General features: G+C 56.8%; 1 protein-coding gene across 1 annotated transcript; it reads left to right on the top strand.

Moving 5' to 3' along the window:
* Positions 1 to 2449: 2449 nt before the first annotated feature.
* On the top strand, positions 2450 to 22444 carry EPHB3 (EPH receptor B3). Its single transcript, XM_049628453.1, is given in 18 exon segments — positions 2450 to 3092; positions 11598 to 11662; positions 13037 to 13709; positions 16007 to 16162; positions 16912 to 17262; positions 17435 to 17559; positions 17738 to 17897; positions 17977 to 18085; positions 18427 to 18479; positions 19547 to 19669; positions 19792 to 20039; positions 20420 to 20635; positions 20747 to 20896; positions 20988 to 21181; positions 21285 to 21440; positions 21546 to 21648; positions 21826 to 21942; positions 21944 to 22444. Coding segments are annotated over 18 exon segments (3288 nt in total). The 5' UTR covers positions 2450 to 2983; the 3' UTR covers positions 22124 to 22444.
* Positions 22445 to 23762: the final 1318 nt, after the last annotated feature.

Below are 23762 nucleotides of genomic sequence, written 5' to 3'. Positions count from 1 at the left end.
CCGCTCGGCAGGCTGTGTTTGTCCAGGGCGAGGCCTAGCCTGGCACAGATGCTGAGCAAACAGGAGTGCCAGCCTCACAGATCTGCCTTACAATGAGCAGGCCTTTGGCGGAGAGGTATTGCTCTCAGGCCACCTGCCAAAACACTACCCTTCCCAATGCCAACCAGCACCCCAGGGCAGGGGGACTTTAGGGCAAGCAGTCCTATCCCTAAGCCTCAAGCTTTCTAGCTCTACAATGGAACAGTTGTACGAGATGATCTCCAAGATCCCTTCTGTGATCTAGAGCCTTGAATGATGTTGTGGGAAGTTCCTAGGGCTTGAGAACAGATCTGAGGTGGAATCTGGGCCTCTGTCTCATGGCACCCCCTGCCTTAGCCCCATGTATCCACACATGTCTGTGGCTGGGAGGATGGACCTCTCTCAGAAGAATATCTTCAAGTACCAGATCCATGACTTCATTTGCTCTAATGGAGCATCCAGGACTGAAACTAAGGTATTTCATGATCAAAGGATTAAGTATGACCATCTTGTTTCTGAGGCCACCTAGTATGTGATCCCTTACTTTCTGCCCCCCAGAAATCTTAGTGTAGCTGGGGAAGACTCAGAGGGCCCATGGAGGGATGTTTCTCTAACTAGGACAGTGAGAGGCTACACGGTGATATTCACAGACTTCAGCATGCATCAGAAGCACCCGGAATGCTTATTTAAGATACAGATTCCTGGGCCCTATATCCCAGAGACTGAGTCCCAAGGTCCAAGGTGGAATGGGTAGCTCAGGATTCTGAGTTTTTAACAAGCACCTCAGTGATCTTTCGGTCTCTGATGAAGTGGAATGAGTGAGTCTAAAAGCTATACAGTCCTGGATTCAAATCCTACCTCTGTCGCTTATTCGCACTATGACTTGGGGCAAGTCCCTAAGCCATTCTACATGTCAATTTTGTCTGTAAAATGAGGTTATAATAACATCTACCGCTTAATAAACAAAAGCTATTATTTCAGAGTGTTGATTGCACTTTGTAAATGTTTGTCAAGCAAAGGAGGTAGAAGTTCATTGTCAATCCAGAAACCCAGGGTTCTCCATCTACCACATCTCTCTCAAACACTCAGTCACAAGTCTCATGAATTCTACCTCCTAAAACATCTAAGACCTGCCCACTTTTCTCCATCCCCACAGCCTCCACCCTAGTCCAAGCCACCACCTGCTTCTACCTGACGACTGCACAGTCCTCTCTCCATCTCCCTATTTCCACCCTTGCCTCCTCCCCTTCTTTCCAGGGCAGCCCTGCTAATCTGATATGGCAATGCCTCTGCTTCAAGCTCCAGCTCTCAGGAAGGCCTTGAGTCTAAAAACAACTCTTTTGGTCCCCCACACCTACTTCTAAGCCTCCTTTCAGCTCTTCTCAGCCTCTAACTCTACACTCAAGATATTCTGAACTTCTTTCAGATTCCTTTTTTTTTTTTTTTAATTTTTTTTTCAACGTTTTTTATTTATTTTTGGGACAGAGAGAGACAGAGCATGAACGGGGGAGGGGCAGAGAGAGAGGGAGACACAGAATCGGAAACAGGCTCCAGGCTCCGAGCCATCAGCCCAGAGCCTGACTCGGGGCTCGAACTCACGGACCGTGAGATCGTGACCTGGCTGAAGTCGGACGCTTAACCGACTGCGCCACCCAGGCTCAGATTCCTTTAGTGAATATCAGTTTCTCTTGCCACAGGGACTTCATGCAAAGTGTGTTCCTGTGTCTGAAACAGCCATGCCACCCCCATCCTGTCCCCAAACACACATCTTTCACCTACTACTCATTTTTCATCTTTCAGATGAAATGTCATTTACTCAGGGCCAGACGTAGCCATTCCCCTCACAGGTGCTGTGGCAACTCTGTCCTTCCTCCATAATCACACCTGTTATACTCTGTTGTGATGACTTCATGCCAGCCTCCATCAGTAAACTAACTCCAAGAGAATGAAAAATCTGTTGCTCTAGCAGCAGCAGTAATAGAGTCTATGCTCAAAGGACGACGAAATACCCTGCTGAATGAATGAATAAATAAATAAATAAGCAGAAGACCCTGGTCGCAGGATGTGTTGCAGATGGGCGTCCCCTTGATAGTGCCTCAACTCAGTTTAGGATATGGACGTGTCTGGAGAGAAGACAGCCACGTGGGGGCGTCTCTGGGCAGGTACAGGCCACAGGGGGGCGCCCTCAGCTCGTTGTATGTGACTGGCACCTCTTTAGACTCAGGTTCGGTTACTAATGGCCAATGGGAGATAGGAGGCGGGGTTTCCCTCTGATTGACAGTATCGCTCCGCCCAATCTAATTCATCTTTTTCTTGGCTCCGCCCCCTCCAGGCCTCGGAGACGCTGAGGGTGGGCCTGATGGAGGCGCCACCAACTCAACTCCAGCAGAGAGCTCAAGCGCGCCTGGCGGTCTGTGAGTGGGCGGCCTGCGGTGAGGGGTGGGGCCACGGCGCTGACAGGCAGGCGGCCGGTCCCGCCCCTCTCGACCAGAGCGACAGCGCCAGCGCTGGGGACCACAGAAGTGAGTACGCGAGCGGCGCAGCAAGATCCCTGCTCGGACCCCGGACGGTGAGCGCACCCGGTGCCCCGAATCCGAGGCGGGCCCGCGCGGCAGGCCGCCAGATAACTGTACCCCCTAACTACCACCACTTGCGCCCTCCTGCCCCGGCCCGCCTCCCGGAGTTCTCCGGCTCCGAGCTCTCCAGCGCCCGGGATCCTCCTGGACCGGTCCATCCAGATTGCCGCGGGACCGACCTGCCTGCATCCCCCAGCATCTACGGGCTCGGGCCGCCGCCTCGGTCCCGGAGCCGCCCGCCTGGATTGCACCCTCTTCTTGCCCGGACCTCCTGGGACCGTACGCGAGCGTTCCTCGGAGCCCGCGGAGCGGACCCTCCCCCAGGTGTCCCCAGCCCCGCCGGCGCGGCCCGGCGCGGCCCGGCTCGGCTCCTGGAGCCCTCCCTGGCCATGGCCCGAGCCCGCCCGCCGCCGCCGCCGCCGCCGGGGCTCCTGCCGTTGCTCCCTCCGCTGCTGCTGCTCCCGCTGCTGCTGCCCGCCGGCTGCCGGGCGCTGGAAGGTGAGCGGCGTCGGGGGGTGCGTCCAAGGCTTACGGCGCCCGGGGTCGCCCGCCCTTGGGCCAGAGTGGACCCACGGTGTGGGTCAGATGAGGGCTGGGCGCACGTCGGAGGAGGCTCCGTCACCCGCGCCGCTCCGGGGGCCGGAGGATGGGTGGGGAGGACGCCCCCGGAGCTGCCTTGGAGGCTCCAGCTGGCTCCGAGGCCCGCGGTCGGCGAGTTGTGGACCGCAGGCGGCTTGACTGGGGTGGAGCGTCCCCGAAAGTCACGGCCCAGCTGCGAGCTCTTGTGGGCGAACTCCGCACTCGCCGCAGAGAAGAGGGGCCCTCGGCGGCCGCGGGAGGCGAAGAAGTGGGGGCGACCCACCAGGCGAGGCCGGGCCTCTGAGACTGCCGCGGGGTTGTGGCGGGTGGGGGCCAAGCGGACTCCCGGGTTGGGGGGCGGCGTTGTTTCGGAACCCGTTGGAGTTGAGCGAGAGGTGTGAGTGCCTACACCCCTTTGTCAGGGGATGACTGCGGGGGTGGAGAGGCGGGGGCCTGTTATTGTTTATGGTTTATGGAGCGCCAGTTACACACGAGGTGCAGTGTGCAGTGGCCATCCACACTGCTATGCGGCTCTCCCTCCGCCTTCTAGCAAGACATCCGAGTGCTTGGGTCTCCACTGAACCCCTGAAGTTCTGGGGTTTGCCCCATTAGCCGGTGGGAAAAGGCTGAGTTTCTCAATAGACTGTGTGAACTACCCAGACGGTGCTGATGCTGAGGGGGTAGCTCCAACTTCCAGATGACTGTATTTGGGTGAACAGGATGCTGTTGGCCCTGGTGGGAGAGCTCACACATAGGCCACTTGACACAAGCCTTGGGGACAGAGAGCCACTGACGCTGGTCATACAGGATAGACACACACACACAGAGTTTCCAAAAATTTTGGAGCCATTAAATGAGGGAAGAAAAAAACCTTCCTTAATGTGGAGGGAAGAACCCACAGAAATTTGGGGGAAACTGGAGCACTTATTTTTGGTATCTTTAACAACAGATCTAGTCACTTTCTTAGTACAGGAACAAAAATATGAATTCTGTGTAAGTTGGTCTGTTCGTATGTTCACAGTAACCGTGAGGGTTGGAAGGAAAAAAGAACACAGTTCCGAAAGAAAGGCATCTTCTGGTGCTTTCTGATTTTCTTTAGGGGAAAAACGTTCCTATGAGCCCCCACCCCCTTTTAGCTCTGAGCCCACTGGTGCTGACTGACCGATTCACACGGGTGGACACATGCAAATTCAAGCAGACACAGTGAGGTCGCGCCCACATGTGTGTGATAGGATCTCAGGCGTGAGAAACCAGTGTGGGGCTTTGTTGTTGATTGCCTCAAGGGTGTGAGCCAGGGAGCCTGTTGGAGTTCCCAGGTCTGTGTCTCTGTGTCTTAGCCCAGGAGAGGTGACACAGACACACACTTAGGGGCTGTGTGTGCCAGGAGCAGGGCCCGTGTTGTCAGGTGTGGTGGGTGCTTGTGCTGGCAGTGGGGTGGAGGGGGTGTGGTTTGGGTCAGGTGCGCAAGGGCTACCTGAAGAGGCTCAGTCCTTCCCCCATTCCTCTTTCCCTCCCCCTTTCCCCCCTTTTCACCCCTCACAATCAGCTGGACCCTCAGAGGCAGGCCGTTGCTGGGAGCTGGCATCCGGGCCTCCAAGCCAAAGAGCCGAGGGGCTGACCAGGAGGCAGAGAACTGATGAACAGCAGCAGCACAGGAAACAGAGGGCAGCAGGGCCACTGCCCCAGCCGTGTTCCCCCTCCCCGCTCAGCTGTGAAGTGGGATCCCTGGGACTACTCCCTGGCTAGGTGGGTGGTGGCTAGGAGGCCAGGCCAGTGTGGGGTGCCCCTAGGAAGTAGCAGTGCCTTGGTGTGTGGCTTTTACCTGTTCCCTCACTTTCGCCATACCTCAGACCTTAGGTTTTCAGTGTGTGTGCGGGACTACGCAAAGAGAAAGAGAGATGCTTCAGGGCTCAGACCCACACTCGGAGGTGTGCCTACCCACCCCTCTGTCCTCCCTCACTGTGACATGGGATAGTGATAGTATCCACTATCCCTGGAGTGGGTATGGACTGAGTCCATAACGTGTTGTGGGGTGCTTAGCACACAGCCATTATTATTTGGGGATTAACTATTATTATTCTAGGATCTGCTCCATGAGGAGGGGCAGAAATGAAACTGGTGTGTGCCTTACCTGCTGGAGGGAGTTTAGAGGAAGGAGTGATGGGGGCAGGAAGGTTGGTCTGGGGAGAAAGTTGTCTCCCCACCTCCATCTCTCTTCAGCTCTGGGAGGGATGGGATGGGATGGGAAGAGAGCTAGGTGGGGGACAGCCGTCCCTGCGTCCCGCCCATCCCCCAGCCCTGTCTAGAGCTGGAAGGGTGAGATGGGGAGACTTGGTGGTCCTGAGCTTTGGCCAGCGGGGAGGGTTAGGTGGGTCCCTCCCCACTCCTAAGCTTTATGGGCAGGGTATCTAGCCTCTGCTCCAGCTTTCCATTTGGCTTTGCCAGGATTTGGTTTGCCCGGGGCCTAGGGGGAGCCTTTTGGCTCTCTGACTTATATTTAGGCCCGGTGTCCTGAGCTGTGGGTGCTGTGTCCTCATGGCTCCATTGGTTAGGTACTGTCTGGCACCTGGTTGTTCTGCTTCCCTACACACTTGGGGTCCACCAGGACTGCATCCAAGGACCTCATTGGTTTTACCTGAGGATGGAACCAGGGTCCTTGCCCCCTCTCCTTGGTTAAAGAAACACCCCTCCCCTTGCCCTCTGATTGCTTACCTCCCCCCTAAACACAACACAAATTGCCCTCAGATTTACCCTCAGTCATAGGGAAACAGGGCCATCCTGTTGCTCACTCTCCTTTTGAGTAATGTTTCCCAGTGCCCCGAGCCAAGATCATTCTCCCCTTTGGTACCAAGAACCGGAAGGTGAACAGACCAGGAAGGTGAGCAGACCCAGAACGGGCATGAGAGGAGGAAGGGTGTCTGAGCGTTAGGGTACTTAATACCCCAGATAGCATGGAGAAGTCTGCTGAGAGCCAACCCTTTTGAGAAAAGAGAAACCATTCCCAGATGTGAGAGGTGGGGACGGGACAGCCGCCCTCCCAGCCAGGCTGTGTTAGCTGAGTGGCCACTGCAGTGCGCCTGGTCGGTCCCCGGGTGGCAAGAGACAGTGTGTGAACCCCTCCCTCCGTCAGAGGCAGCAGCAGTGGTCCCTGAGGAGGTGCCAGCTGAGAGGGGTCAACAGGCCTGGCATTTCTGTGGTTTCTTACTTGTAGAGTTGCCTCTGGTGCCCCCCACCCCATCCCTGTTTGTCATGAGCTGGCACTTAAGAGCTGCCACTGAAGGACAGCGGCAGGTATTCGGGGGAACCAGTTTGCTCGTCACTGCCTTCCCTTTAGCCAGAACTGCTGCAACTGCCGTCTCTGTGGCCTCAGCGGCTTGGAGCTAAAGCCTAAGCTGCCGTGGGCAAGGCCTCCGCCACCCGCCACCCGGCCTTACACTAATTAAACAGCATGAAGAGGCTGAATCACCAGGCCTGCATAGTTTGAAAATTGTAGCCCTGCCTGTTGTGCTGAGTCAAACTGGTTTGTCGGGATTGGGCAGCTGGGGAGGTGGGGGGGGGGGGGGCGGGACAGAAGAGACTGGGTACAGCTGGGCACCTGATGGGGTGAGAGAGGCCCCCTACCCCAAGGGCTGCCCTGGCCCCGGATCTCCTATCACCTCCTGCCCCCAGACTCCTGGCCAGGCTTGCTGTGGCTGGGATCCCAGGGAAGGGCTCAAAGGCCTCACAGAAGGGCTAGCTGTCCATCCATCCTGGCTGGCTGGCTGGCAAGGCACGGACTGGGGCGGGGGGCATGGGTGAACACTGAGGCATCTGGGCTCCTTGCTCTGTGCTTTTTCCTCCCTTCTCCCTTTCAGGTTTATTTAATTATAAATCCCCACGATCTGAGGGGAAGAATGGAAAACAAAATGTGTTCTCTGTTTTGAGATGTTCCCCTCCCCTGCATCCCAGATTTGAAGGCCAAGGGGCCATGAGCGGGGAAGGGAGAGGCGGCCCTGGGGTGAGTTAGGCTCTTCTAGGTCCCATAGCAGGAGCCCCCCAAGTCCCCTTCCTCCACAGGCTGACCACCCTGATTGTGCAGGTTGGTACATGCTTATATACACACTGACACAAAGGGTAGGGACAGGATGGAAGAAGACCGGACAGATCCCTTGGGTTGGTTGCTTGAGGTGGGAACCCCAGCAAGGAGAAGGGGGACCACCTCAGGGCTGGCATGGGGTTTTCTCCCTCTCTTTGCAGCCAGGGCTTTGCACCTTCTTGTCCAGACTCTACTCCTCTGTCCACTTGCACCTGCACACTGTGCTGGGCCAGCCCAGAAGCGTGACCTTCTGTGTCACCTCAAAGTCCCTGATCTGGAGCTTGGGCTTTATGCTTTTATCTCTGGAGGTTTTTTGTTTTTTTGTTTTTTTGTTTTTTTGTTTTTATTTCCTGGGTCTCACTGACACGGAGCAGTGTGCTCTGTATGACCTGGAACCTGGGGTGCTGTGGGGTCTGGCAGCTCCATAAAGCTGTGTGTACTTGGCCCTTCACCAGGGCAGTGGCAGGCTTCCAGCTGGTGCCTCTGCACCAGGGCCACCCAGTGAGGTCTTCAGACATAGTCTGGGTGCCCATTATATTCTCCTCTTGCTGGGTGCCCAACTTGTGTGTGGAAGTATTGCCTGAAGCTCCTGGGGCTATGTCTCTTCATGATGCCACCCCCTCCCTAAGGGCTCAGTGCTGGGGTCGGTGCCATTGTACTGGCAGGGAAATGGCCTGCTGCTTGGGCAGGGGCTGTCCCTGGGGAGGCCACACCCACCCACACCCAAAATCATCTTCATGTCCCTGCCCCACCCCCAGCCTCGGGACCAGTGACTGCTTCGGCCTGGGCCAGGGCCCCAGGAAACAGGTCTGGGGCTTGCTTCTTCCCCGCACCTCTGGCCAAGACTGGCCTAGCACCTCCGCTTTCTTAGCAGACACTGCCCCTCTCCTAGCCCTACCTCCACCCCACCTGAAGACTCCTCTCATGGAAAGAACATGCTTGCAGTGTGTGTGTGTGTGTGTGTGTGTGTGTGTGTGTGTGTGCGCGCGCACGTGTGTGTGTTGCACGTGCATGGAGGATGCACCTCTGAGGCTCTATACAAACGGTAGATGTTGATATTTGTACTGCGTCTGCAGGCTCCTGTGGCCTGTTTCAGTGCAAATGGGCACCAGCGTGTGCAGCTGATGCTAGTTGTGTGTGACTGCATAAGAGCACGTCACTGAGTCTGTAGAGAGAAACAAACTGGTGTTTGTGGTTGCATTTGACCACACTCAAGACTGTGACTTGTGGCCGGCAGTCGTGTGCAGTTGGGTGTGTAAGGAGAATGTACTATTGGGTGTGCGTGCCCTCCGTATATGCATATGTCTCTGGAAATCTGCACATATGAAGACTGTAAGAGCGAGTTTTTGCCTAAGGCAAGCCAGATCTGTGTGTAGGAAAGACTGTGTGTGAATGCCTAAGGAAGGCTAATCTATTTGCACCATATGCATCTGTGTGTCTGAAAAAGGCCGAGGCCGTGTATGAAGCGGCGTGTATGTTTGTGGGCGGCTGTGGCTTTGTGTGTTTTTGTCCACCATATGTGTTGACTTGCCATTCTTTGGCCCCAGTGGCAGAGAATGAGCCCAGGCACTGAGGACTGGGTAATGTTCGTGCGTGTGTGTATTTGTGCACAGGCAGGAGCCGCACAGCTGCCGCCACGTGGCTGTGCTCCGTGGCCCTGTGGAAACCTGAAAGGGGTGCGGCTTCCCTTCTGAGCATTGAAGCCCCAGTCTCAGAACGCCCCCAAGCCTGCTGTCCCCTTCCCTTTTCGGTTTTGAGGGGCTGGTGGGGGGGTTTCCAGCCTGATGGAGCCCCGTATCCGAGAATGGCTGCCCTGTCCACCTTCTGGTTTCCCTCCAGCAGCCACATGGGGGGCAGAGGAGGATGGGGGTGCGGTCGCCAGCTGGGGAGTTTGGCGACTGCTCACTCAGTCCTCTTTTGTCCTTACCCTGTGCATCTCATATCCTTTACCTCAGCGTGTGTACATGCACATGCACACGGGGCACACACATAGCAGAGAAAAGGTGGGCTCTGTTGGGTTGGGCCTGTCCTTCCCAATGCCACAGACAGATGGATTCTGGGACCTCCTCCATGCCCTTCCTGAGGCTGGGACACAGGCACCTCAGGGTCTCCCTCTTGCTGAAGGGGAGCAGGCCCCTCCCCTCCCCCAGAGAGTAAGCCCCCTCCCCACCAGGGTGACCGGAGCCCTTCCTCAGGCACACATGACTCGAAATCCAAGTCCTCTCCTCATTAATGGGAAAAATGTGCCGAGATTGAGCGATGGCCAAGGCTGAGCGATGGCCAAGGGCCGATCCCCGCCCCCTCCCTCTCCCGCTCCCCAGAAATTAAACAGAAATGAAGAGCCTCCCTCCACCCCTGCCTCCCCCCACCCCTCCCCCTCCCCACCGTCCCCTCCCTCCTCTCAGAGCCAGCACAGGGCTTGTTTTAAACTGTGGAGGAATCTGGCTGGAGGGGGGAGGGGGCTGAATATTTGGGTTTAAACAGTTCCAGATGGGTTTGGCACAGGCTGAGCAGAAGGAAGTGAGGGAGAGGGAGGAGGGAGGCAACTCGAGGGAGCGGTGGGAGCCCCTGCCTGCTCGGGCGGGCGGGTGGCGGGCAGCGGGCAGACAAGCAGGCGGACTGGCTGGCTGGCTGGCTGGCTTGAGGGGGGAGGGGGCGCACTTGGCTCCACTGGCTCCAGGGACAGGAATACTCTGGGCTGCTGTCTGGAGAAGAGGCCACTTGGCAACCTCCCTCTCTATCTCTGTCTCTTTGGGCCTCCCTGTCTCTCCACCTCACTGTCCTCAGCTGGCCACCCCACTGTCTGGTCCTAGCCAGCCGGCTCTATCCAGATCCGAGCCTCTCGCCATCTACCCCAGCAAGGCCCCTGCTCCACTGCCTCTCTCCCGGCCTGTTTCTGGGCCCCTGCTTCTGCCCATCTCTCCTTCCCTCCCCTACCCCCCTGCCAAATGTCTGTGTCTATCTGTCTGTCTGCCAGAAGGGCCCATCAGGCCACCGACGATGAGGCTGGGAGAGCTCACCCTGCAGCCAGGCCCTCCAGGGACCGGTCTCCTCTGGTGGAAGACGAGGGAGCCTCACTCCCCCTGTGTCTTACATGAGGGTCTGGGGCCACAGCTGCCTCATGCACCATCCTCAGCTCAGACCCAGACTGCAGGAAACCAGTGCCGGCCGCAAGCCTGGAACCTGTGGGGTTCGGGGCTTTCTCCTCCTGGGCAGCCCTGACCTGCCCCCTCCAGCTCAGGGCAGAGGGGAGGACTGCTGGCTGCCCTGTCTCCCAGGCTAGAAGGAAGGAGTTGGCATCTTTCCTCTCAGAGAGCCAGAATCCAGAACCCGATTCCTAGGGCAGTGAGTTTATGTTGGAAACCTAAACGGGCCCCCCCTTTGGCTGAGCAGGGGGAGACAGATAAGAAGTGGAAGCTTGGAACAGGATCGGTGCTGTGACAAAGCCCCTGGTCCTGGATGCACAGAGGAAGACATCTAACCTTGATTTGGGGGTCCAGGGAAGGCTTCCTGGAGGAGGTGACAGTTTGAGCAGGATTTAAAGGATACATAGGAGCTTTCTCGGCTTTCTCTATTCCTCCTTTCCCTGTTCTCCCCTTCACACTGCACTCAGAGTGCCCTGGTTAAGGGGTTAGTTGTGGAGTCAGACCTGCGTTTGAGTGACATTTCACCCCAAGTCCTAGCAGTTTTGCCTCAGGCCACATAGAAACTTTATCTGGGCCTCAAGCGTTCTCACCTGTAAAAGAGGTGCACCCACAGCACCTTTATTTATCTGAGGATCGTAGGAAGAACTGAACTAGCTTGCAGGGAGCTGGTCTGGGTCTTGCTGGCCCTCACCCCGCCCTCAAAGAGCATTCCTGCCCCATCCCCTAGAGGAGATTGAGTGGGAGGTTGGGTGGGAGCAGGCTCTGCTCCCGTAACTGCCCTCCCCTTCCCCTGGGCATGTGTGGCACTGGGCCTTTGTGTTGGGAATGGAGTCAGGGGAGGCCTGGGCAGCAGGGTCTGAAGCATAAGGTCCTTTGTTCCAGGATAAAGGGCCTGCCGCCCCTTTGTGTGGAGATTAGCAGAGCCTGTAGGTGTGTGAACTGGCCCCAGCTCTTGCCTGGGGTCAGCAGCAGACACCTGCCTCCCGCTGGCCAACCCGACCTGACTTCTTTGGGGCTGTGACATTTCCGGAGATGGCTGCAGGGTCTTCTCCAGGGCAGGGTAGCCGAGAGGACTTGGGGGTGGGGTGGGATGGGGCGGTGCCTGCTGAGAATCATTCTCTGGTGGCCTGGCCTTTCCTGAACAGCCTCTTTCTCGCCATCCTGAGCATGGCCTCTGACCTTTGTTCTTCTGTTGCTCCCCAGAGACCCTCATGGACACAAAATGGGTGACTTCTGAATTGGCATGGACATCTCATCCAGAAAGTGGGGTAAGCCTCCCCCACCATCTCCCCTCAGTGTTGGTTGCCAGTTAGGCCACTCCCTACTCCGGCGGCCATTCCCCTCGCCTCACCAGGGCCGGAGAAGGGCTGCCCCTGCCTATCAGGTTCACCTCCTTCGCCATTCCTATCCTCTGCTTCTGTCACCTTCCTTCTTTGCCTATGGGTGTTTCACACCCTCTCAGCCTTCAGCCTGCCTGTGTCCCCCTCCCCATACACACCACCTTTGTCCCATTCTCCCTCTGCGCGCCCCTCAGCCTGCCTTTAGCCTACCCCCATCCCTTCCCTGCATGACTGCTCTTTGTGTGTCTTCTCCAACCATCTCCCTCCTTCCTGGGTCCCTGGGTAGGGCACTGGCTTGGGGACCAGAAACCTTGGTTCCAGATCTCTAACTTGCTTTGTGATTTTAGCAAGGCAGTTTACCTTTCTGGGCTTCCATTTCTTCACTGTTAAATTCCTGTAGTTCTGACATTTCTAGAATACCCTCATTAACCTCCCTAGGGGCACCTGGGTGGCTCAGTTGGTTAAGCGTCTGACGTCAGCTCAGGTCATGATCTCACAGTTCGTGAGTTCGAGCCCCGCGTCAGGCTCTGTGCCAACAGCTCAGAGCCTGGCGCCTGCTTAGGATTCTGTGTCTCCCTCTCTCTCTGCCCCTCCCTGCTTGTGCTCTCCCTCTCTCTCTCAAAAATAAGTAAATAAACTTCAAGAACAAACAAACAAACAAACAAACAAAAACCTCCCTACGTAGCCTACACAACTGCACTAAGCTCTGTAACGCTGGGGTGGGATGACACCACAGGCCCTCATTCACCAGGCCAAACTGTGTGACCTTGGGCAAGTCTCTCCCTTTGAGGGTCTTGGCTTCCTCTTCTGGAGAGTGAGGACAACAGATGTACCTTCTCATGGAGTTGTTGTGAAGGTTAAACGTGATTGTGATTGCCCTGTATTGGACATTGTTACAAATCCATTATATATGTTAAACTGACTTGATTCCCTACCACCTCGTTTACATCCAATCCCAGCCTCATTTTACAGACAACGAAACAGAGGTGTAAAGATAACAAATATTATCGCTAATACTCCTGTAGTACTTACCAATCGCTCTGTTCTGAGTTCTTTATTCGTTTAAACTCCCTTATTCCTTATTCTCGCCATGTTGCTGATGGGAAAACGATGGTACAAGGAGGTTAAGTGACTTAACCCATAGTCACACAACAAGAACTGGGATTGGAACCCATGTAGTCTGCGTGCTCAGCCACTACACCACAGAAGCATCTCTGTGAAGTGAATACAGATCTGGGCATGTGGTAAGCACCTGGCAAATGTTGGTGCTCATTCCGTCTTTTTCACTTGGTCTGTGCACAGTGGGAAGAGGTGAGTGGCTACGATGAGGCCATGAACCCCATCCGCACGTACCAGGTGTGTAACGTGCGAGAGTCAAGCCAGAACAACTGGCTCCGCACGGGGTTCATCTGGCGGCGAGACGTGCAGCGGGTCTACGTGGAGCTCAAGTTTACCGTGCGTGACTGCAACAGCATCCCCAACATCCCTGGCTCCTGTAAAGAGACCTTCAACCTCTTCTACTATGAGGCTGACAGCGATGTGGCCTCGGCTTCCTCCCCTTTCTGGATGGAGAACCCCTACGTGAAGGTGGACACCATTGCTCCCGATGAGAGCTTCTCGCGGCTTGATGCTGGCCGTGTCAACACCAAGGTGCGAAGCTTTGGGCCGCTCTCCAAGGCCGGTTTCTACTTGGCCTTCCAGGACCAAGGTGCCTGCATGTCGCTCATCTCTGTGCGTGCCTTCTACAAGAAGTGTGCATCCACCACCGCAGGCTTTGCCCTTTTTCCCGAGACCCTCACGGGGGCCGAGCCCACTTCTCTGGTCATTGCCCCTGGCACCTGCATCGCTAATGCTGTGGAGGTGTCAGTGCCACTCAAGCTCTACTGCAATGGCGATGGGGAGTGGATGGTGCCTGTGGGAGCCTGCACCTGTGCCACCGGCCATGAGCCAGCTGCCAAGGAGTCCCAGTGCCGCCGTGAGTGGGGACTGGTCTGGGGGAGGAGGGGAGGACTTGGGCCAAAGCCACATACTGCCTCCTACCTGCTACTTCCTACCTGCCAGTCAAGGAGGTCTGGCTTCAGGTCTGAGGCGGATGGAAGAAAGGGAAGAGGGGTATCAGGTGCATAGCATGTGGTGCAAGGGGGGAGATGAGCGAAAATGAGGAGACATACTAGAATAATAAGAGAAAGAATAGAACTCAAGACAGAGGTGGAGAAACATGGAGAATCCTTGATAAGGAGGCAGCTGGTCAGAGAGTCAGGAAGCCAGCAGAGATACTTTGTTTGGCCCCAGGTAGACACTTCACCTTGGAAGTACTAGATGATCCCCAGAGCTGTGGGGACAGGGGCTGTGGGTACCTCATGCTTGTCCCTTTTACCTTGAGGTCTCATTTCCTTGAGAGGCAGTATAGATAGCATAGCGGTCAGGGGCCCGGTCCCTGAAGTCTGAGTCCTCACTCTGTCAGCACCTGTGGGACCTTGAGCAAGTTACTTAACTCTTGGAACCTTGGTTTCTTCATGTACAAGATGGGGACAATAATGATGATTGCTTTATAGACTTGTAGTGGGCTTAAGCAAGTCAATGCATGTGAAGCTCTTGGAACAGTACCTGGCACGTGGTGACACAAGTACCACGTAAGTGTCAGCCTTGGCTCTCAGGAGCCCTGGGATGCATGGGCGACAGGGATTCTCTTGTCCTTATTTCATACAGGAGGAGGTTAGGAGACTTGTCTGTGGTGGCTTGCCAAGACTCTTAAGACCTTACAGTGTCCTAGACTTCCAGCTATAAAACCCATTCACGAAGGGTTCTCATTTGAGTGTCATCACAGTCCTGTAAGGTAGATTCCAGTTATCTCCCCTATTTTGCTAATAAGGAAACTGAGGCTCAGAGAACAATTGTACTCAAGGCATCATAGCTGGGAATGTGGGAGCTGGGGCCACAGCCTCGTCCACGCTCTACCATGCAGGACAAGATGCCAAGGGCTTTGTCTTCTAACCCCTCTGCCCTGGTGCTTGCAGCCTATAGCTCCGAGGGGTGGGAGCTGGCTCTTAGCACAGCCCTAGGTATGAGGGGGCTGGGGGCCCAGCCTGGCTGGAAAACCCAGTGTTGGGTGTTGTCATGGCAAGGTGAATAGTGCCTTGCCCGGCTCCTCTCCACTTCTCTATGGGAACCTGCCCCAGACTTCCTCTTCCTAAGTGGAGAAAGGGGGTGGGGGTGATGAGCCTGACAGCCTGAAGAGGGGCTAACACTCTCCAGGTCCCTGACAGGAAATATATGCTGGTTCCCATAGCAACCAGCCTGGCCTGGCATCTGCCCCCTCCCCCACTGGCTCAAAAGAGCTTGGGTGGAATATCACCTTAGTGAGGGGAGATTAAACCCCAAAGAAGGACATAGCCCCAACTCTGGGCATTCCATATTCTAGATGACCTCCCCAGAGGTAGTCATATAGGGATAGAGTGGCCACATGCTTTTGAGTGTCCGGGGCAGGCCTGGCTTATGCTCCTTATAACATGATTATTACTAGCGGACCTTTTCACCCCCAAAATATTCCAATTTGAATAATAAATTATATGGCTGTCATAGATATGCGGAATCCCACAGCCCAGGTCCAGGGGCCCAAACATAGATGGCAGGAGAGGAAGCAGAGTCGAAGGGATGTTCAGGCACCCATCCCTGGGCTCACTTTGGGGCCAGGGATGCCTTTTGTGGCTGCTTTGGGGCCTCTGAACTCCCGGTGACCCCAGCCTTCCTGCCTGCTGTCTTCTATTCTTACTCCTCTTCGGCCCCCACCCGTGCCCAAGGCAGAAAGGAGCTGCTGCCTGGCTCCTGGTGGGTGGGGAGAGAGACTGGTCCTGTGAGCGGGGCTGTTCTGGGGTGGCCACGAGGATCCTAGGAGTGATTTTCCTCCAGCTTCAAGGAGGGGCGGGAGCATCCTGGCAGAGTAGGGTGCTGCCGGCTTGCCAGTGGTCTCTTCCCCACCCCTCCTCTTCCTTCTCTCTCTCTTCCCTGCCTCAACAAGCCCAGGCTGCCCAGGTGATAGGCCTGACGTCTTCGCCCATGAGGCCCCAGGGTAGGGGTGGGGGGCCGGGGCGGGGAGGAATCCGCTGACGTGGGGTTTCCACAGGGCAAAAGGGCCTTTTGTAGCTGCACTGGAGTTAGGCAATCCCAGTGTGGCCCCCACAGTCTAGGAGGTAGAGGGGCCAAGTCCTGTGCTGGGGGAGGGCCAGATTCTCACGGATCTGAAGAGCATGTCCCTCCTCTTCTCCCCCGCAGCCTGTCCCCCTGGGAGTTACAAGGCAAAGCAGGGAGAGGGGCCCTGCCTCCCCTGCCCCCCCAACAGCCGCACCACCTCTCCAGCTGCCAGCATCTGCACGTGCCACAATAACTTCTACCGTGCAGATTCGGACTCTGCAGACAGTGCCTGTACCAGTGAGTGAACTCCCGGCCTTGCTCTCTCCTGCCCAGGGCCTTCTGTTTAGGGGCCTAAACAGTTGCCATGCATATCCGTTTTCCAGATAGGGAAACTGAGGCTTGGGCCTGGAAACAGTGACTGGCCCTGAGCCAGAATCCAGGTCAGCTGGCTCAGCCTTTCCACCAACATTGAACAAATGCCTACTAGCTCCTAGCCAGGCATCAGGAGTCCCTGGGACTTCTAGTCCCTTGCTCCTTGTGCTGTGTAGAACTGCCGTTCTCTTGGCCCAGTGCTAACCGTTGGCCTCATATCCCTGGGGCAGCCTAGTGTCCTGCCTTCTCCCTGCTGCGGCCTTTGGTGCCAGCCATTGTGCCAGGTGGCCAGGAATGTGGCGGAAAATAAGATACAGTCACAGTCCTACAGGAGCTTGCCACCTGGTGGGAGAAGCACATGTGAAAACAGATAATGACCATATAATGTGTTAAGTGCTGGGCTGGAAGGATGCCCAGGAATTGTGTTACGGGAGTGCAGAGGACAGGAGGAGGAAGAATCAAGGAAGGCTTCCAAGAGGAGGTGACACCTCAAGTTGGGCCTTAAAGGCTAACTACAGTCTTTCCAGTGAAGAAGTGTAGGAGAGATATTCTGCTTATTAGAGCAGAGACCAAGGCAAGGAGGTGGGAAGCAGCTTGTAGTATGCAGGAACTCTGGGTGGAAGGGTGGTGCTGTGGCCCAAGCTCACTGCCCTCTCCCTCCACCTTCCCTCCAGCGGTGCCATCCCCTCCTCGGGGTGTGATCTCCAACGTGAATGAGACCTCGCTGATCCTTGAGTGGAGCGAACCCCGGGACCTGGGTGGCCGGGACGACCTCCTATACAACGTCATTTGCAAGAAGTGCCGTGGGGGCCCTGGGGCCACGGGTGCCTCAACCTGCTCTCGCTGTGATGACAATGTGGAGTTTGTGCCTCGGCAGCTGGGCCTGACAGAGCGCCGGGTCCACATCAGCCATCTGCTGGCCCACACGCGCTACACCTTTGAAGTGCAGGCAGTCAATGGCGTCTCGGGCAAGAGCCCTCTGCCCCCCCGCTATGCGGCTGTGAATATCACCACCAACCAGGCTGGTGAGGAGGGGACACGGGAGGGTAGGGCCTGGGTCATTTTCTCCCACACAGAGCTTAGGTTGCCCAGGGCTTGTCAGTGGACCACCAGGGGTCCCATGGGAACTGGGTCCTTGGGAAGGATGCCAGGGCCCAAGGAGCCCATTGTGAGCCCCTGCCCTGTCTCTTCCCATAGCCCCATCTGAAGTGCCTACTCTACATCTGCACAGCAGCTCAGGTAGCAGCCTGACCTTGTCCTGGGCACCCCCAGAGCGGCCCAACGGAGTCATCCTGGACTATGAGATGAAGTACTTTGAGAAGGTCAGAGCCCTGAGGGGCAGGAGGATGCCTTGGGGTGAGAAGATTACCCCCAGATAGGGTCAGGGGCCCTTGGGAGCCAGGTCTCAGGTACTGAGGCAGCCACAGGTAGGCCCAGGGCTGGCGGGGGCTGATGAGCCTCAGGACCCACTGAGGTGCCTCATTCCTCCTGGTGTTGCAGAGTGAGGGCATTGCCTCTACGGTGACCAGCCAGAAGAACTCCGTGCAGCTGGACGGGCTGCGGCCTGATGCCCGCTATGTGGTCCAGGTCCGTGCCCGCACCGTAGCTGGCTACGGGCAGTACAGCCGTCCTGCTGAGTTTGAGACCACAAGTGAGAGAGGTACGTAGCCCACTGTGCCTGCTCCCACTCACCTAATACTTTCCATCCCCCCACTTACCAGTCCCCTCCTGGTCTCCAGGCTCTGGTGCCCAGCAGCTCCAGGAGCAACTTCCCCTCATTGTGGGTTCTGCCACAGCTGGACTTGTCTTCGTGGTGGCTGTCGTGGTCATTGCTGTTGTCTGCCTCAGGTACTCTCAGGCCCGAGTTGCTCCCATGGGCTGGCAAGAGCTTCCCTTTGGCACCATAGAGGCCCTTGGTGGGCCCAAGCTCTCCTTGCTGGCAAGGCCCTCTCTAGTTCACGCCCATGTCCTCATACCGTCCCCTGCCTTTTCCCCGGCAGATCCCCTGGGGGACCAAGTCCACCAAGCCCCTTACCCGGAGACCCAGTGGCTGCTGTTACCACTGACTGTGGGACCAGACACCGGGCCGTCCCCTGTGCACCCTGCCCCTCTTGTGAGCCCGAGGGTTCCCTGAACGAAGGGAGCTCTTGGACTTGTCTCAGGCCTCACCTCCATCCCGCCCCCTCCAGGAAGCAGCGGCACAGCTCTGATTCGGAGTACACAGAGAAGCTACAACAATACAGTGAGTTTGTCTCTTCACCCTGTTTCCTCCCCCGGCCCCCAACATTCCCTTGGTCCCTGCAGGGCTGGGAGATACCCTCTTCCCTGCCTGGGGTTTCGTCCATTGTACTTCTATCCTGGACAGCCCCTCCTGCTTCCACTCAAGGGCTGTTTCCTGAGCCCCTGCCTCACTCCTGCTAGCCCCAGAGGTGAATGAGAAGTGACCCCTCTCCTCAAAGGCAGTTAATCCTATGAGAAAGACAAGAATCGTACACACAGGAAAAAAAGGAAAGAACAATTAAGTGTTAAGTTGGGTGTTCCTGTTACCTGTAAGAGCTCAGAAAAGAGGAAGCCTTCCTGGAGGAGGTGGCCTTGGGCTGAGCTACGCCAGGCGGGTTGAGCAGGGTTTAGACAGGTGGGAGAGAGCATTCCTGGCTAGAGGAGCCTCTGGAAGGCAGTGGGTGGGGTGGGGAGAGTGCCCGACTATGGGGGCAGTGAGAAGACTGGTTTGACAGCTGCCAGGGAGCAAGGCTGGGTAGTTGTGGCCAGTCGTCAGAGGGTCGTGAAAGGCAGGCAGAGGAGTTTGGACTTGACTCCACCATAGGTAATCCGAAAGGCTCTCAAGCTTCGGAGTAATACAATGCGAGTATTGTTTTAGGAAGACAGGTATGCTGGATAGATTGGTGGGAAAAGTCCAGAGGCAGAGAGCCCAGCTGGGAGACTATTGCAAGAGTCTGAGTGTTGAAGGTCTGGATAAGGTCAGGGGCAGTGGGAATGAGGGGAAGAATGAATCTGAGAGAGGTTTTGACATGATGAGAGATGAGAGAGAAAGAAGAATAAGTTCCTCGGTGTCTAACTTTTATGGTCACTGATTCCCACGGAGGGGATGGTGGGGAGGGGCCCAAATGGGACTCCAGCAGAGAGGAATATGGAGCAGACTTAGTAGGGAGAGTGAAAAATGTGCTCCCATCAGGGGGAGAGCATGGGGCAGTACCCTGGGCCTGGGCAGTACCAGTGCAGCCTGAAGAGTTCCCTCACTGTCCCCAGCCCTAGCCCAAAGTCCCTCATGCCCACTTTTCTTTCCTCTAGTTGCTCCTGGAATGAAGGTTTATATTGACCCTTTTACCTACGAGGACCCTAATGAGGCGGTGCGGGAATTTGCCAAGGAAATCGATGTGTCCTGTGTCAAGATCGAGGAAGTGATTGGAGCTGGTGAGTCCCCCTGGGGCACAGTGGGGAGGAGAGGCTGGGGTTACCCTGGGGAGGGACCGGCATGCACTGGGGACAGGGCCAAACCCAGAAGTCACTTCCTACTTGTGCCCTTTGCCCTGCAGGGGAATTTGGGGAAGTGTGTCGGGGTCGCCTAAAACAGCCAGGCCGCAGGGAGGTGTTTGTGGCCATCAAGACGCTGAAGGTGGGCTACACGGAGAGGCAGCGGCGGGACTTCCTAAGTGAGGCCTCCATCATGGGTCAGTTTGACCACCCCAACATAATCCGGCTAGAGGGCGTGGTCACTAAAAGTCGGCCAGTCATGATTCTCACCGAGTTCATGGAGAACTGTGCCCTGGACTCCTTCCTCCGGGTAAGAGGCAGCTCTCTCAACTCCCTCCCCTCCCCCAGAGAGCTGGGTTGGGCAGACCATACCCTCCCACAAGGTTAGACAGACCCTACCCTCTTCAAGTCTGCAAATATTCACCGAGGTGGCATGGTGCAGGGAAGCAGCCAGGGCCTCAGAGCCAGAAAGACCAAAGTTCTCATCCTGACTCCATCCGCTACCGCCTGTGTGACCTCAGGCTTTACTTAATCTCTCTGCGTTTGAGCTACCTTGTTTGTAAAATGAGAGTGGTCGGAGCTATTTGGATCCTCACTGGGGTTTCCTGGGATGTTGTATGCACACAGTTGGGTACGCCCCGGGCCAGCAGGGAAGTGGTGGGCCCACCTGAGCCTGTGTGTTGCCTCTAGCTCAACGACGGACAGTTCACAGTCATCCAGCTGGTGGGCATGTTGCGGGGCATTGCCGCTGGCATGAAATACCTGTCTGAGATGAACTACGTGCACCGAGACCTGGCTGCCCGCAACATTCTTGTCAACAGCAACTTGGTCTGCAAAGTCTCAGACTTCGGCCTCTCCCGCTTCCTGGAGGACGATCCTTCTGATCCTACCTACACCAGCTCCCTGGTACAGGAAGCAGCTGGGAGGGAGACCGGGGGCGGGGCCAACCAGGCAGGGGCTCGGGGCTGGGGACCAGCCCCGAGTCATTGGGTGAAGGGCGTGTGCCCCCCCCACCAGGGCGGGAAGATCCCCATCCGCTGGACTGCCCCAGAGGCCATAGCCTATCGGAAGTTCACCTCTGCTAGTGATGTCTGGAGCTATGGAATCGTCATGTGGGAGGTCATGAGCTATGGAGAGCGACCCTACTGGGACATGAGCAACCAGGATGTGAGTGGGGCCAGCCAGAGTGGTCAGGTGGGTGGGAGCCCTTGTGGGGCAAAACGGCGGCTCACGCCAGGTTTCCCTATTCTCTGTTCAGGTCATCAATGCTGTAGAGCAGGATTACCGGCTGCCCCCACCCATGGACTGCCCCACGGCACTGCACCAGCTCATGCTGGACTGCTGGGTACGGGACCGGAACCTCAGGCCCAAATTCTCCCAGATCGTCAACACCCTGGACAAACTCATCCGAAATGCTGCCAGCCTCAAGGTCATCGCCAGTGCCCAGTCTGGGTCAGTATTTCTGCCTCTTTTCCCACTCTGCTTTTGAGGCAGCAGTCCTACCCCTGCTTCCCTTGCCGTCAGGATTCACCAAGTCTCTCTCTTTTCCCCACAGCATGTCACAGCCCCTCCTAGACCGCACGGTCCCGGATTACACGACCTTCACGACAGTTGGTGACTGGCTAGATGCCATCAAGATGGGGCGGTACAAGGAGAGCTTTGTCAGCGCAGGGTTTGCATCCTTTGACCTGGTAGCTCAGATGACCGCAGAGTGAGTGTGCCTCGGATTTGGTGGGGTAGGGCAGGGGGACCTGTGCAGGGCCCAGAGTGGTGGGCAGGAGGGGAGGGACTGACCCTGCCCTTGGTCCATCTGCAGAGACCTGCTGCGGATTGGGGTCACCTTGGCTGGCCACCAGAAGAAGATCCTTAGCAGTATCCAGGACATGCGGCTGCAGATGAACCAGACACTGCCCGTGCAGGTCTGACACCTGACTCCCACGGGGTGGGTACTCCCCCAAGGACTGTGCAGGGACTCTGACCAGCCGGCTGGACTTTTGGACTTTTGGATGCCTGGCCTTAGGCTGTGGCCCAGAAGATGGAAGTTTGGGGAAGGCCCAAGCTGGGACTTCTCCTACAAGCCTGTGCTCCCTCCCCAGGAAGTGTGTCCCAAACCTCTTCATATTGAAGATGGATTAGGAGAGGGGGTGATGACCCCTCCCCAAGCCCCTCAGGGCCCAGGCCTTCCTGCTCTCCAGTGGGGGATATCCACCACCTCAGACTTCGCTGTTCTTCAGTGCTGAAGGTCCTGGCAGGGTCAGGTGGAGGATAAGCCTGGGTTCTATAGGGCCCAGCCCTGGCAGGGGTCTGGCCCCCCAGGTAGGCAGAGAGCAGTCCCTCCCTCAGGAACTGGAGGAGGGGACTCCAGGAATGGGGAAATGTGACACCCCATCCTGAAGCCAGCTGGCACCTCCAGTTTGCACAGGGACTTGTTCTGGGGGCTGAGGGCCCTGCCCCACCCCCGCCCTTGGTGCTGTCATAAAAGGGCAGGCAGGGGCAGGCTGAGGAGTAGCCCCTTGCCCCCCAGAGACTGACTCTCAGAGCCAGAGTTTGGGTGTGTATGTGAGTGTGTTTGTGTGTGTGTGTGTGTGTGTGTGTGTGTGTGTGTCTGTGCATGCACGGACCTGCACAGAGAGCATGGGTGAGTGTGTAAAAGATTGGCCCTGTGCCCTGCAGTGGGGCCAGCTGGGCCGACAGCGGAATAAAGGCAATAAGATGATTCTCTTGCCCCTTCTCTTTGCACCTCCTGAGGCGGGATTCTCTCATGACCTCAGGTTCACAGTCCCTCAGCGCCAGCCCTCTTCAGAATTCTCTGGAGTCATTGGGAGACCAGTTTTGGGCCTAGCCAGGCTCACCTTCCCTTTTGTGCTTTGGCCTTATTGCATCTAACTTCTTGGAAGTGGGTGGTAACAGTAGAAAGCAAACTGCTCCTGACTTCCTGCCTTCTCAGGCCCAGGTGTTCCTGGGGCCAGGGCAGATGCTGGAGTCGGCATGGTGTGACAGAGCCCTTTCACACCCATTGTCTTTGAGGGAGTGGAGGGTGGAAGGGGTTGGTCAGCTCCCAAGGTCACGTGGTCTTGGACAAAGGGCTCAAGAGGCCACTGGTGTTGAGATGCAGAGGCTAGCTCCTTTCAACAAGCATCAGACCGGAAGTGTGTGTACTCTTTACTGAGCGCTTACTATGCTCCAGGCACCGGGCTAAAATGCTCCATTTATACATGGATCTTTATTTAATCTCACAACAACCAGCCAAGGAAGGAAGTATTTTTATCTCTTTTTTACAGAGGAGGAAAGGGAGAGGTTAAGTAACTTGCCCAAAGTCGCTGAGCCAGTAAGTGAGTCCTGGGGCTGGGATTCCCACCCAGAGACTGCCTGCACACTTGAAAGGTTCAGAGGATAAATAACAAGAACCAGGGAGAGGATTAGGAAAACAGCTTCTGGAAATGTCAAAGGAGAAATTGTGGGGGGGCGGCGCTCAGAGGCCCCTTGGATGCAGAAACACACAGGTTGGAGGGAGGCAAGTGCAGTCGTTTTTCCCAGTGTCAGGAGGGACACTCTGGCAGTAAACCTCTGCAGGGCGTGGAACAGGTTTCCAAGGTACCCGCATTCCCTAAATCAGAGTCTTGGCTGGACCCGGTAGGGGGAGGGGCGTGGACAAAGCCCCGTAGATCTCCGGGTTCACGCGCCGCGGGCCCCACACATCTCCCGGACATTTCCTGGCAGGGCAGAGTTCTCAGTGGGGGAGGTAGTCCGGGGTTGGCGCTGCTGCGGACGGGGAGGCAAGGGGTAGCTACTTCAGGCGCAGGGGAGCAGGCCCTCGGAGTCGGGCGGGCCAGCGAGCTGAGAGCAGGCGCAGGGGAGCGGGCGGCGGGCGGCTCGCGGTGCGGGCTCCCCGCCCGCTCCAGCCCCTCCGCCGCGCGCTCCCGCGCTCCGCTGCTCCCGCCGCGCCCGCTCCTTAGTATTCCCCCCACGGAGCCGAGCGCCGCGCTGCAGTGGCTGGTCCGGGGGAGGGGCTCCCCGTCAGGCTCTGTCCTCC

Source organism: Panthera uncia, chromosome C2 (genome assembly GCF_023721935.1).
Source record: "Panthera uncia isolate 11264 chromosome C2, Puncia_PCG_1.0, whole genome shotgun sequence".
NCBI classification, from domain to species: domain Eukaryota; kingdom Metazoa; phylum Chordata; class Mammalia; order Carnivora; family Felidae; genus Panthera; species Panthera uncia.
The sequence above is the reverse complement of the archived record's forward strand: the minus strand, read 5'-3'. Positions and strand labels throughout refer to the sequence as shown.